At 34.1% G+C, this 15,873-nt stretch overlaps 1 protein-coding gene across 1 annotated transcript; it reads right to left on the bottom strand.

Annotated features, from left to right (window-relative positions):
* Positions 1-8,942: 8,942 nt before the first annotated feature.
* Positions 8,943-14,069, bottom strand: LOC141622306 (uncharacterized). The gene is made up of 14 exons (XM_074438359.1): positions 13,791-14,069; positions 12,773-12,815; positions 12,344-12,465; positions 12,199-12,255; positions 11,970-12,104; positions 11,779-11,898; positions 11,562-11,697; positions 11,320-11,490; positions 10,883-11,236; positions 10,659-10,800; positions 10,416-10,575; positions 9,753-9,869; positions 9,539-9,665; positions 8,943-9,361 (listed from the first exon to the last, which is right to left on the bottom strand). Exons 1-14 carry the CDS (start codon positions 13,853-13,855, stop codon positions 9,119-9,121), a joined length of 1,992 nt encoding a protein of 663 aa, XP_074294460.1. The 5' UTR covers positions 13,856-14,069; the 3' UTR covers positions 8,943-9,118.
* Positions 14,070-15,873: the final 1,804 nt, after the last annotated feature.

The following is a 15,873-nucleotide window of genomic DNA, read 5'->3' as shown; positions in this document are numbered from 1 at the left end:
GAACTCAGATACTTTATTACAAAACTCAGATTCTACACCGTACAACTGGTACATCTGGTGTTATATTCCATGAATTGATCAGGAATATAACAGAGAACTTACTTGCGGCTTTCAAGCTTATAAACAGCTCGTATTTGATCAATCTGTAGAGACGGCCATCCTTGTTTCCGCTCAAATATGGCATACGAGTAAAATCCAGAGCTGCCGCGGAGCATTACATACCTACACATTTGAAGCAAACGTTTATTGATTATTTGATTATTAATCCCTAAGCGAAAATATTGATCAACATGTGCTACGAGCCTACGAGCCTACGAGCCTACGATGCATACCTGTTATCGACTTGCAATGGAACAGATTTAGTCGGAGGAACTACGAAAGAAATCTCCACCTTTTCGGAAGTATAGCTTACGATACTAAAGCTCTCTCCCACGAGCCTGCACATAATAATACATACATTCGTAAAATAAGGCTCATAAAAATGTGAAGAGCGACGAACGGAGAAGAAAATGAAAAAGGATTGTGTATGTATTGATGATCAAACTGATACGATACACATGCTTATATACAAAACTCCATATATATTCTACCTAATTGTTAGCCTACTATTATGGTAACAATATCACAAGATAATATGCTACTAAATTAGTCTAGATATTATACACCGGAGGTCGTAATAATATCGTCACGATATCGTCATAATATTGTGACAATATTATCCAATACTCCCCCTCAAGTTGGAGCACTTGGTAAACCAATGCCCAACTTGGACTGAAGAAAACGAAAGGCAGCTCCTCCTAACGCTTTCGTAAAGATGTCTGCGATTTGCTCTTTGCTTCGTATATATGATGTTGAGATGGTTTTATTGATGATATGGTGCCGGATGAAATGACAATCGACCTCTATGTGCTTCGTTCTGTCATGAAAAACCGGATTTTTTGCTATACTCAAGGCTGCCTGATTGTCACAAAATAATTCAATCGGCTTGTCACAGCTTATTCCGAGTGAGTGGAGAAACGACTTCAACCAAATGACTTCACTGGTCACAGCTCCTAGAGCTCGGTATTCTGCCTCGGCCGTCGATTTTGCCACCGTTGTTTGTTTCCGTGCCTTCCATGAGATAGGAGACTTTCCTAATGACACGAAATAACCGGTTATCGATCGCCTTGTTAATGGGCATTTCGCATAGTCGGAATCCGAGTAGCCACGCAGCGTTAAATCACCATCTTGTTCAATGATAATTCCCTTTCCCGGACTTCCCTTGATATACCGTATCACTCGAAATATAGCGTCTAGGTGCTCTTTTCGAGGAGCATGAACAAACTGCGAGAGTATGTGGACCGCATATACCAAGTCCGGTCTCGTTATTGTCAAATAAATGAGCTTTCCTACCAGGCGTCGATACTTCATTGGGTCGTGGAGAAGCTCACCTTCGGCCAAAGCTAGTTGGTGGTTTGGTTGAATAGGCACATCGACTGGTTTTGCTCCCTCTAACCCCGCCTCCTTTAGAATATCCATCGCATACTTTCTTTGACAAAGAAATAGACCACTTGACCCGGTTGCAACCTCGATACCCAAAAAATATTTGAGCCTTCCGAGGTCCTTAATGCCAAAACTACGGTCAAGAAAAGCCTTGAGACGGTTGCTTGCTTCTTCATTATTACTCACAATTATCATGTCATCAACATATACTAAAATTCCAAGGAAAATATTGTCTTTGTTGTAAGTAAATAATGAGTAGTCGGCCATAGATTGAACAAAACCATACCTCCCTAATGACTCCGTTAATTTTGCAAACCAATTTCGCGAAGCTTGCTTGAGCCCATATAATGACTTCATTAACTTGCAAACTTTATTTGATCCCCTTACCTCGAAACCAGGCGGCATCTTCATATATACCTCTTCATTCAAGTCCCCATGAAGAAAGGCATTATTGACATCTAATTGGGCAATGGACCACCCCTTTGAGACGGCTACAGCGAGTAGGCAACGAACACTCGTCATTTTTGCAACCGGAGCAAAAGTTTCGTGATAATCTACACCTTCTATTTGTGTGTAACCTTGAGCCACTAACCTTGCTTTGTATCGTTCAATAGATCCATCCGCCTTATACTTCACCTTATAAACCCATCGGCATCCAATGGGTCTTTTGCCTTTTGGGAGATCAACAATTGTCCAAGTTTTATTTGCTTCCAAAGCAGCAAATTCCTTCGACATGGCTAGCTGCCACTCGGCCTGTTTTGCAGCTTCCTTGTAGTTACGTGGCTCCTCAATCGCATCTATTTTCGCCAAGTAACTCCTGTGATTGTTAGAAAAACAATTGGTAGTGACGTAATTAACCATAGGATAACGAGTACCTTTCCTTGTCGATGTCGATTGGAGTGAGTGAGCACTTGCAGCGGGGTCTATAATTCGGGCCGATTTGCAAATGTAATCTTTCTTCCAATATGGCTCGAATTTTTCACGGGCTCCTCGACCAATCTGTTCACCTGGTACATGCTCTATATCCCGTGGTTCTATGTCCCTAGCCATTTCATTTGTTTCATATTCTTGTTCATTACTAGTCCCTGCCCTTTCATTCGTGTCTTTCTCATTTGCAGGTTCCTCTTCTTCATTTTCGTGACTATTATATGGGTCATCAAACAAGTGGGGTTGGTCCACAATGGATACATGGGGTGTAGAGGTGTTTCTTTGTTGAGACTCATGTTGATCCGTTATAGTAGCATTGGCAAATGGAAAAACATGCTCGTAAAAAATGACATCCCTTGACTCAAATAATTGCTTTTTCTTTAAATCGTAAACCTTCCAACCTTTCTTGCTATGCGGGTATCCTAAGAATACGCACCTCTTGCCTCGCTCATTAAATTTGTCTTTTGGTTTATCTTTATTATGGACATAACAAATACTACCAAAGACTCGTATGTTGTCAAGGCAAGGTCGCTCCCCATACAAAATCTCATAAGGTGTGAGGCCATTAAGTAAACGAGTAGGTGTCCTATTGATTAAGTACGCAGCAGTTAGGACACATTCCCCCCAAAATTCAAGCGGTAAATTTCCTTGAAAACGAAGGGCTCTCGCCTTTTCTAAGATGTGCCTGTGTTTTCTTTCCACCCTACCATTTTGTTGTGGGGTATCCACTTGGCTAGTTCGAAAAAGCATACCATGTTCATTGTAGTAATCTTTCATTATCCCGGAAAGAAATTCCGTACCATTATCGCTTTGCACAATTTTTACTCCCTTCCCAAATTGAGTTTTTGTCATATTACAAAAATTAATCATTAAATGGCTTACTTCCCCTTTATCTCGCATAAGGTAAACCCAAACACCTCTACTTCGGTCATCAACAATAGTAAGAAAATAATGTGCTCCCGATAGACTTGGGGTATGGTATGGTCCCCAAATATCACAATGTATGAGAGCAAATAATTCGACACTTCTCTTATTATTAGACTTAAAAACCGAACGAGTTTGTTTGGCCCGACAACAGGGGTCACAAATGTCACCATCATTCCATGATAAATTAAAACCGACTAAATTTGAGAAAAGAGGTAAAATACTAGCGGATGGATGTCCAAGCCTGTTGTGCCAAAGCCTTGTATCATCACGCACACTTGCTCGTGCCACAGTATGCTCTCGTCCACCATTGAAGTAATAGACCCCATCATTGTGCTCACCTCGTCCAATCTTCATCCTCGTAGATTGGTCCTGTATTACACAATGATTATCATAAAACGTCACGACACAATTATTTTCTTTAATCAACTGTTGAACGGAAATTAAATCACAATTTAACCCTTGAACATAAAGGACATCCTTAAGTATAAAGTTGTCATTTAACTGTATACTTCCGTGTTCCTTTGTCACCATATGTGACCCATCCGGCAGACTAATAGTAGCTGCTTTCCCACTCCATAAATTTTCTAGCAGATCACGTCTACCTGTCATGTGGTGCGATGCTCCGCTATCGAGTAACCACTTAACAGTTTTATTATTCGTACCTGCTACGGGTGTCTGACTACCTTTTGCCTTATTGTTCAAGAGAGTCCGCAATTGAAGAATTTCAGCCGCGGTGAATTCCTGCTTTCCTGCATCTCCTCCTGTCATCGCAAAAAGAGTACTCTGTTTTGTTTTGCCTTTTTTTTTTTTTTTTTTTTTTTAAAGAACCAAGATCAATTCACTTATGCTCTGATGCCATGAAGAGCGACGAACGGAGAAGAAAATGAAAAAGGATTGTGTATGTATTGATGATCAAACTGATACGATACACATGCTTATATACAAAACTCCATATATATTCTACCTAATTGTTAGCCTACTATTATGGTAACAATATCACAAGATAATATGCTACTAAATTAGTCTAGATATTATACACCGGAGGTCGTAATAATATCGTCACGATATCGTCATAATATTGTGACAATATTATCCAATAAAATGCGTCATTTTAAATATAATACGTACTCACTCCGTCCCAGTAACTAACTGGCTTGTAAATAAAACAGATTAAAAGGCGGATAAATTACACAAATTCAGCAGAACCATCGTCGTCTAGTTTAACGCTTGAGGCAATATCCCAGTACCTGTATATTTAATTAATCGATAATTGGTTTTATTTTCTAAAATGTACATGCATATATTAGAAAAACCGATCAAATAAGAATAGAAATAACGTACCCTCTATGAGATGGCTTGTGAGATGTGTCAAGGACATTATCAAGACCACCGTAACGTATACCACTCACGAAACCTTCTGGATTTGAAAAACTTACTTGGAGTATTCCATTGTCCAACACTACCTGCATTTTAAATTTACTTCTTCTTAATTGTGATTATTAGTGTAGATGTTGTGCAAATGCACGGTATTTTAGATTGTCATGTATGAAAAACTTAACAATTAGACCTAATAATAATATATAAATGAACTTTGAATTTTATTTTTAATTATCTGGAATTGTTAATGTGTAATACTAAAAATTAAAATAGAACGAAGTCCACCTTTACAAACGAACGTAAATATGTTGACAAAATTTTTAGATATTTAAAAATATTCGCATTTGTTATACAAAAATCTTTCACAAATGCATTTAATTTCAACTAAAGAAAGTTGGTCTCTTGTAAACTGATATGTTCATTTTTAAGATTAAAATGGGTGAAGTAACACTTTACTTGGATAGATGAGACAAGTTTGAAATGTGATTCCATCAAGACAATCGTAACCACAAACTTGAAATTAAAGAGACGGTTTCTCACTGACTTATTAAGAGATCACTCTTTCGTATATTTTATGTGTTTTCAGTGATTTTTTCATTGTTGATTGTGACACAAAATGACAAATAAATTCCATGCATGTATTCGTAATAAGCCATAAGCCTACCCATTTTATTTGTAAACATAGTTCATATGTATCTACTTTTATTATATGGTAGTATTATATATTATATATTTGGGTTGATTTTCTACCTTATATATTTGGGATGATTTTGAATAAATATAGACTCAAAAACGAAAAGTTTTAGTGAGTGTGAAATTAAGCACAAATTTTTGTTTAAGAGGGGATTATCGTAGATAAGGCAAAAGCAAAATATTTAAGGTTGTGTTTGGTAAAACAATCTGAAAATATAGCTGAAAACTGAAAAGCTAACTGAAAACTGAAAAGGTAGCTGATAAGGTAACTGAAAATTAGTAGCCCATAAGGTGACTGATTATATAAAAAATGTTTGACAAACTAGCTGAAAATATAGCTGATTTTTTGGTAAAATGACGTAAAAGGATATAATAATTATTTATTTTTATAGATTGAACGGGTAAAAACTGAAAAATAACTTATTTTAGGTATCTGAAATCTCAGATGCTAATCTAGATAAATATTTCATTTCAGGTATCTTATTTGACCAAACACTTACTAAAAAATTAGGTAGCTGAAATATTGGTCAAATAAGCTATCTGAATTATTTTGCCAAAACAAAACCTAAATATCAGCTAAAAAAAAGCAAAATATCTAAAATATATATAAAAAAAGCTTGTCTTAAGTAGAATGTCATGTAACCCGTTTTAATTTTAAGACCTTCGTTTTAAGATAGACTAATTGAAATATGCAAGTGTTGAGTAAGAGGGACAAACGTTTCGTGAGTTAACTTCAAGCCGGACCGGAGAGTGTCCTAATTCCGATTCCGCCGGAGCTTCACTTTGCGTCTCGCTGCCATGTTACATCACATGGTATTAGCTCAATTTAATAGGATTGCCACGCAACGATTATATGAAATTCGAGTTTATCTCATTTAAGTAATTGTTGTCAAAAGAGCCACAAGGACAAGATAATATTAGGGGTGTAAGAATTCGAACTTAGACATATATATATTGTTTAATGTACCTCCATCTTAAACATTAAGTAAGATCTTTCCGATAAGAATTATATGATTAAATTGGTATACAATTTGAATGTTTTCTTATCATGCTAAATAAATAATGTTTGTAAATATGAAACACTTACTAGGGTATACCATGACAACCTCCAACAAGGAGTATATGAACTTGATATACAATCAAAAGTATTGTACCAAGGCCCCTCCAATAATCCATATCTTTATACTTGAAATTTTTTTTGAGCTCGAACCCTGATAATAAATAAAATACGAGATAAAATAAATATTAAAAGAGAAGGATTACACTTTCAAACACCTTATTGAAAACAAAGAATAAAAACATCAAGACATAGATTTTAAGGTTTTATAAGAAGCATACAAAGTCACATGTATGTAAGAATTCGACCTCCAATCTTACAACAAGGAATTACACTTATATAATATAATATAATATAATCAATTAAAATAGCTTTTTTGATTATTTGTTTTAAGTGCATATATATCAAAAGGAAGGTGGTAGGTGAAATTAATATATTTATTTATGGGATCATTAGAAGGAAATCTTATATGATTGCCAATATAATTTTATGATATGGTATTTGTTTCTATAAGTGTAAAGATAGAAAAAAAAGGAAAGCATTCATGCACGTAATTAATGCACAAAAAGTTTGGAAACATGGGTCATGAAACCACCTCCCTAAATTTGAGTTTTACGTTACTATGAATGGATTCATGGAAGAAAAATCAACCAAAACATATATATTTAATTTACCAAAAACTCAAAAAGTTAATTCCATACCATAAGTTTTAAATTTTCAAATTTCCTACTTTATTAATATAAATCTTTGTTAATTTAGTTCCTTGTACGAGTACCATTTTATTTGATTTTTTATTTTTATTTTGTTATATACATAGTACTACTAAATATATATCTCTCTGGTCGTGTTCTTTTGGACCGAAACTGTTTGAACTGAATTAAACTTAACTTATGGAGGTGAATTGAACTTAACTTAACTGAAGTAAAAGTTAATTTGTGAAGAGAATAACTTAACTGAACTGAATTGAATTGAATTGAATGAAGCTGAACTAGACTGATCGAAGAGAGCTGAACAGAACTGAAAATTAAGTCCAAAAGAACGAGGCCTTAATTTTATTTATGATCAAACGAGTGCAACGTGCAGTTAGAGATAAATCACCGGATCAAAAACGAAATTTTGGAATAGTGAAATTTTTTCTTGTAGTTTAACATCTTTATTAAGAACTAATGTTCAGAAATTTCAAGGTAGCAAATATTTAGACTAATTTTAACCATTTTTCTTAGAATTTGAGATACCTCCTTGTCAAGTTGTACGAGTACACTTGTAATTTTGTTGTTGTTGTTGTGACATTTTTTAATTTTGTTTAGTTTCCTCCATTAGTATTGATCAATAACTTAGATAACGTTACAAATTTAGATGTCTTAAATATCAGATTGGAGTATTGATCAATAACTTTTAGGTAACGTTACAAATTTAGATTAGCAAAAAATTCAACAGATTATAATTAGTAGAAGCAGGCTGGTCAAATGAATTACAAATGACAGATTTGATTGGCATGCTTGACTAGTACTCCGTATATTACAATTAACTGAGTAGTAGAAGTGTTTGATAATTAGCGGGTTTAGGTTAATAGATTGTTGTATACATGTGTAAATTATAGACATATTTATTTTTTTACAATCTACTAAAGTAAATATGCTGGGGGAGTAACATATTGGAAAACAATAGATTAGAGCTCAATCTACTGTTTCAATATGTCATTTATTAAACACGTAATATTAAAATATTGATTAGACCCCAATCATCAGCTTAAGGTCAAATCATAAACTCGATCTTCTTGTACCTATGAACACTTAAATCGAATAATAAGAGAATGTTCTAACTTAATCAGAATATCATAGATATCTCATGTTTGAGCACTAAAAATGCAGCTCTGTTAAAACTCATAAGGACAATTTTACTCCCTTAGTGATTCTATGCTCATAATATGAACACTATCAGAATACAAAATTCGTTCATAATCATACTTATAAAACTATCGGAAATAAGTAAAAGCGACTCGTAAAACTTGCCATATAAGCTATTTACGATTCAAAACTATCACTCACATTTTGAAGGCGTGGAAAGTCTAAAAAAAACATACCTGTACTGTTGTACATAATTTATTGTAACAAAAATTCCGCAAGCAATACAACTTTTTTTCTACTCGAGTGTATTGCAAGAGCTCATAATAATATAGAACAATAAATTATGATCAAGATCAACTTTTTTTTTTTTTAGTATATGGAGCTTTATAAATTAATAATCGAAATAATTTGCTGCATTTTAATTTGTTCCGAATCTTACACCCTTTAAGTTATAAATAGATTGATTTTTTCAATTACGCATTTATTAAAACAAAAAAAACATTAATTAACTTATAATTATTAAAATTGGATTTACTACGAGGGGATTTATGTAGTCATCATGTTAGTAAGCTCATTACTGCTCCGATACGGAGGGAGTAAGTTACTCTAGGTATCAATTTATGCAAGTTCTATTTATAAGATTGAACGTTTTTCTGGTTCGTCTCCATTTATATATATGAACGTGTTTCATTAAATTATATGCATTTCTCGAAAGTCTATAATTCAATTAGAATAAAAAGGTACATACAATATAAATAGAAGTACATAACAACATGACGACTAAGAGGATCACCCGTCTAAAAAACGGTCATTTTGTTGGTGGCGGCCCTTCTAACCGAATATAATCGTACATTACCCCTTCAAACGGACCTATATGTCTCGATTGCTTGAGAAATATTGTATTTTTTCCGATACTAAGCCAGTCACTACGAACATCAATGCTGAACAACCTGTATAACCCGTGAATACCATGTCTTGCAATTACATTATCTGATCCTATTAGCTTTGTTGTGAAATGAGGTACGCTCAATTCCGGATCGTTGAATCGAACCTAAGCAAATCAATCAAATTGGTTATAATGGGATTAAATGTACGCACCATTTGTCGACAATACAGAAAGGATTTAGTTGGTAAAATCATGAGAGGTGGTGCTCATGACCTGGGTTCAAATCCCGTCAGCATCAAATAAATTTGAATGAACGGATAAATTAAAATAGAAAGTCCTTACTTGCAGTTCAGACCTAGAAGCAGATGCCAAGGCAATTCGCAAAGTGTAGGTTGAAGAAGGTATTATGTCGTCGAGATGAAAAATAATCTGCCAAGTTGTTGGTACATATATACCCTTGTCAAGCTTCCTGTAATTTAAGAATAGCGATGATCAAATCGTAGATGCACGCTGTCAATCTGTCATTTAAGCTTAGTATAGGACTATAGGGGCTTACCTAGTAACATGAGCGAAAAACCAGTCTGTACGATAGTCACTAGCACCAACGGTGTATACAAGATCTTCGTCAGGGTAAAGCTCAGCATACCGTTCCCAGAGACCATACTGTCTGAACCTGTTTATCAATTAACAGTGTCTTCAGAATTGAAATTGTATAGGGATATTTTCTCGTGTACCCCTGAACTTTTTCGTTTTCTAAGGTGTACCCCTCGTTTTTTACAAAAGAACTATGACTGACAATAATTTTCTGTTACGAGTTCAGAAAACGGTAATTTTTTTTTTCAAACCAATTATCTCGTTAAGGCCTTGAATTTGAAAAAAAAATCACCGTTTTTACCGAATAAACTTTGACAGACCATAATTCCCGACTACGAGTTGAGACGGTGAATTCTCTTTCAAACTGAAGACCTCTTAAATACGGTCAATTTGAAAAAAAAGTTTATCGTATTCTGAACTTGTAGTCAAGACTTAAATACGGTCAATTTGAAAAAAAAGTTTATCGTATTCTGAACTTGTAGCCAAGAGTTATTGACGGTCAAAGTTTTTTTTGCAAAAAAAGACGGGTACATCTTAAAAAATGAAAAAGTTGAGGGGTACACGAGAGAATATCCCAATTGCATATTTACGAGTGACTTGGTTTGGCATCGGAGTTGATCATTACCGGTTCACATCACTATCCGTGTAGAGTTTGTTTACAAATATGCTACTTGGCGTAGGTACATAGAATTCCTGAGCTGACCGGTCTGGATAACCTATTTCCCACAATGTCGGTCCATTTCTAAGAGCCTCGAATTCAACATCACCCAAATTGATCGCAGATCCTAGCAAGCAGACCGTTAAATTTTTCTGTATCCGCATTGATGTTTTACTGAATATGAATTCAGAAGATAGAAATATAATTAACCTGGAGTAACTGTGATTTTTTCAGCGTATATGTAATCGCCAATGATGCCTGGAACCCAAGCGTACAAGTTGTAAACACCAGCACGTATTTCTTTTATCAGGAAACGTCCATTTTCGTCAGATTGACTCCAAAATTGATATCCCTGACAACATCAAAACATATTCGAGTAAATCAAGTCATCAACGAAGCTAATAAGTTTCTATTTTCACGTCTTCAAAGCTAACCTTAGTCTCGGTCTGCCAGGATCCCGCATCACCAGGTGCTGCCAGTCCAATCCAAGCTGAACTGGCAGCCCTTGGCGTCTTCCAGCTGTACCTGTGACTCATTAGCAGCTGACCAAATACAGAACCACGCTGCGCAGACTTAGCAAAGTCGTCTGACATCGGGAATTCTGAAGGCCAGTGTCCTAATTCTTGCGCCGTCTGCTGTTTTGCATCATCCCAGAGTGTATGTACATCTATGCCTTCTGATGCTGTATTAAGGTAGACATGATATGGGCCGAACACCTTTTTCCAAGGTTCGCCTTCTTGAAATCGCATTGTTACGTCTAATCCAGCATAGTGATTACTGTGGAACATCTATTCACAACAGTTTAATTTTAATAGAAGAAACTCACTTTTCCAATATAAAAATGCATGTAATTTGCTGTAAAGTCACTCACAGCTAACGCAGTTGGACCGACATGGGATGTGAGATCTTGCTTGACAGGTCCTGCAGAACGAAACTCGTTGCTAGGTGTTATGATCCAGAAACCTATCTTTGATTCAAATGATATCCACCCATGCACATAATTGTCTTTATATTCGGATGAGTACTCGTATTTGTCATCCACCTGTCAAACACGAGTCCATGACACAGTGTAGGGCTTAACTACTAGGGACGCTGACGGAGAGAAAACGCTACCTCTCCTCTGAGATCTGAATCCATTGGATTAGTCAAAAGCACGGCTTCTCTATAGGCAAGAGGCAGACCAGACACCCGATCTTCTGGCATAGGCATGATTCGCTGCCTGTCGTCTGAAATAGCCATGTAATGAAACCTGACCATATTTTTCGGAAATTATTAAGTTTCACCTCTATCACAGCCTTATAAATAAAATCTCGATGAAATCGAATCATACTTGTCTTTGTCGAGTTTATAAACAGTTCTTATTTGGTAGATATTTGATGCAGGATACCCTTCTTCACGCTCTAAAATAGCGTAGGCATAGAATCCAGAGGATCCGCGAAGTACAATATACCTGAAATTACATCATTGTTATCCATCCCAAGCTAAATTTGAAACCAGATTACTGGCAGCAATGCATTATACCTGCGATCGACATTTATAGGAAGCCTGCGGTTACCATCTGATGTAGTCCACGCGGTTGAACCCCATTTACTTGTAAATGAAACCTCAACTTGATCCTCATTATTTACGATGACTTCAAAGTCCGTTCCTAGTATCCTGTACTTAATACATACGAGAAGGCCGGTTACATAAGGCATAACATTGGTTTCCAAAGCTGAGAAACAGAAAGCTGATCAACAGCATACAGTACCAGTCAGTTATACTTCCGTAACCATGTGATGTATCGTCCCAGACTACGTCCCAGTACCTAAGTAATTAAAATCATTGACAGAAGACGTTACGAAGAGATAAAATGCCATGTGAAAGAAGAGAAGTGTGTAATGTGTAATGTATACCCTCTATTTGATGGTTTGTTACGAGTTTCAAGTAAATTGTCGAGACCAGCGTAAGAAATGGCAGTGAGATAACCCTCCGGATTTGAAATAGTGAGTTGGAGAATACCATTGTCTATTACCACCTGAAACTCGAAAATATTCAGACTTCAACACATGGGATGATCACTAGAAACAGTAAAGTAAAACATAACTGACTGACTAACTTGAAAGAAGACGCAATCTTTCCGAAATTGACTGACTGTCTGTTTTCTAACATGTGTGATGTATTCCTAACTGAATGAACAATCACACATATCCGAAATCATACAGATTTACTCACTTGTTAGTGAACCATTTTAAATCTGTATTCTTTAATTACGTTCTTAATTATATCTTTCTTGCATCCGTCATAACACAGTTCAGAAATCATACTACAGATTTATTACTCACTTGTTTGTGTCTTATATGCAATGTGACAGCAGGTGCGTTTTCCCTGCATTTCCAACGTACACTAGATAATCAGTAATCATGAAACCGTCTCATATAATAATAATTAGTGAAATTCTAAAAAGTTGGGGAAAACAGACTAAACATAAGAATTAAATGACACAATCTTGAATGGATGAAAATTAAACTGGTTCTTTACGTTTGATCAAAATACACACACTTTACAAATGCATGAAAACGTAAAGAAGTCGATGAGACCGTAAATCTTGCACCTACCGAGGGAAGTAACAAAGAGATCATTGGAATTATGCCAACGTATTTAGTCCACCTCATTTTTTGCACCGATCTTTAATACTACTACTGTACAAAGTCCGATTACAGCTATCGTATACATTAGAAATCAATAAGTCGAAATTCACTTTTCGATTTAATTAAAAACAGTTTATCTAATATTAAATACGGAGTAGTACACTCCCGTCTCCATATCTAATACACTAGATAAGTTGTCTAGATGTTGTACGACTTTTTATTAATGGAATAATCTAATTGCCAAAAAAAGTATACACTGTATTGTGAAAAAAGTTTCGTACGGAGTAGTTTTTTTAAGAGCTCGTTTTTTTATTATTATTTTTTTTGTGTGTGTGTGTTATGTAACTATCAATAGTTGTTATGACGCCTCAAATACTCTCTTTTCACCATAAAGATCGAATAATCGGACTGCACAACTATCTTACTGATTGTGCTTTGTCAAGTTACTGGAAACAAACTAATACGGGTTTGTATCACATTCGAGTTTATAGTTGAGAGTCGAAAATTTCAGGGTAATGTATGTGTAATTTGTAAATTGAGAAAAATTCGAGCATTCTAATTACGTTGTTTTAAACAATTGCCTAGGAAGGTGAGCGCCCTTGCTACGGACTTGTTTGTGTATAACACAAGTTCTCGGCTTGGTAAATTATTATGTCATCGTACACCAAACCAATCTCATAATACGAAAAATGAAGAAGACATAAAAACTTACTGGACATTTGCAAAACAATAACAAAGCAAGGAGAACTGAAGAGCAAGGAAAGTTAGACTTTTCATATTCTCAAATTTCACACCGTCGACAGCAATATGTATAATCACCTCGCTCTCCACGATGTTAATGTATGAAGGTCGATACTCGATATGATGGAAGAATGAAATTAAATTAAAGTTTGAAACAATAACAGAGTAACAGATAATGAAATTAAATTAAAGTTTGAAAGAATAACAGAGTAACAGAAGCAGTTTTATGTATGTATGTTTATATACGTTCAGAACTTGCATGCATTTACTTGGCTTTTATAGTGCTGCTGCCATATATCTTGGGACTTTGGTAATAATATAATAATACTCGTATTTGGTAAATTCCCGATTATACCTTCTTTCCTGTTGTTTAAGTTTACCCAAATCAATACATATATATAAAGCAGAAAATTTTCGAGCGATATTAGAGAGTCCAACTTTTTTAGAATTCCTATATATAAAATAAGTTTTATATAAAATTATTATCATTATCCTAATAAGTGTAGATCTAGCTTTTTTCTCTTAATAATTTATGAGAAAATTATCCTAATCGGAGTAGATCTAATAATTTATGAGAAAATAATCCTACTAGAAATAGATCCGTTATTTATGAGAAAAATAATACTAATAGAACTAGATCTAATAATAGGAAAATAACTTTATAAAGAATATTTATTTTAGAAATATTTATAAGGCAAAATGTCATTTAATAAACGTATAAAAGTGTTAAAATTGCCTACATTTTATAAACATAGAATTACTCTTTGTGAGAAAAAAAAAAATCCTAATTTTTAACAAATATAAAATATTGTCAAAAATCTAAGTTGTTCGATTTTAACTACTTAGGGAAACCCGTGTTGTAATAAAGATAATTATATTTTAAAACTTTTTTGAATATTTAAATGATTTATAAAGATTCGAGTTGTTAATTATAACCAAACACGTAATTATCTTTTACAAAAACTTTAAAAAAAAACTAATTTTTATTTTAAAAAAATAATTCAGGAAATAGTAACATGTCATATTAGAAAAAAGAAGTAAAGAATGACATTTACTTAGCATTTGGCTTATACAATGGCGGTGGAATGAGAATAATTTCTATAATGACTATATTAGAAATAAACAACTACAACGATGGCATAAATAGTTTAAATCCGACTTTCTATGACGTATCAAATGTGTATGATTAGATTACCAATAATATTCACATAAGATTAAAAACCAATTGAACGACCATTTAATAGTCAAGTTTAATCTTAATTAATCACATTCTGGTGACCTAAAATATTTAATAGTCAACTTTAATCTTAATTAATTATATTTTCAGTGCAATAAAGTGCAAAATTGGAGATTAAACTACATACAAAATAGAATAATCAACATAATATTGAAAAAAAAAATGGTTAATTTGTTATTTCAACATATTTTTTAAGTATTCCATATAAAATACTAAGAATGTTATGTAAAGGTCACTAAAGTGGATTGTCAAAATATCAGGGCACCAAAGTGGAGTTATGCAAACCTCGATGCACTAAAGTGGAATTAGGCTAAAACTCAGGCCACCAAAGTGGAAATACATCTTTTTTGTAAATGGTTAACCATGAGGTATCTCATATGGATTTAATTAGTTGAATATAAGGTACTCCTTAGTGTAATAAATTAGGTCAAACTTATAAGTTTGACGTTACGATAAAAACAACTAATTGCATATATATTGGTTAAGAAGTGAAACGATTGTACATATATATTTAGTAATTTGAAGTCAGTTTCTTAAAATTGAAACTCTTTTCTGAGGATTTGCTCATTTTGTTATTATAAATAAAGAGCTGAATAACAATGTAAGATAATGAAACTTGATTTTGTTAATAAATGACATTTCAAATAAACAAAATTAAGTTATAATTTTAATAAAATTAATCTTAAACTAATCGAGTTTAAGAGTAGTATCCTAAATTCCTAATATCCTACTCCCTACAATACACACAAAACTCCTCATTTGCTTTTTCTAGATCAAAGTTTGAAAAGTTTGACCGTAATTCACTCAAAAATACATT

The sequence above is a fragment of the Silene latifolia genome, chromosome X (genome assembly GCF_048544455.1).
Source record: "Silene latifolia isolate original U9 population chromosome X, ASM4854445v1, whole genome shotgun sequence".
In the NCBI taxonomy this organism is placed as follows: domain Eukaryota; kingdom Viridiplantae; phylum Streptophyta; class Magnoliopsida; order Caryophyllales; family Caryophyllaceae; genus Silene; species Silene latifolia.
Note: the sequence above shows the minus strand (reverse complement) of the source record. Positions and strands in the feature narration are given on the sequence as shown.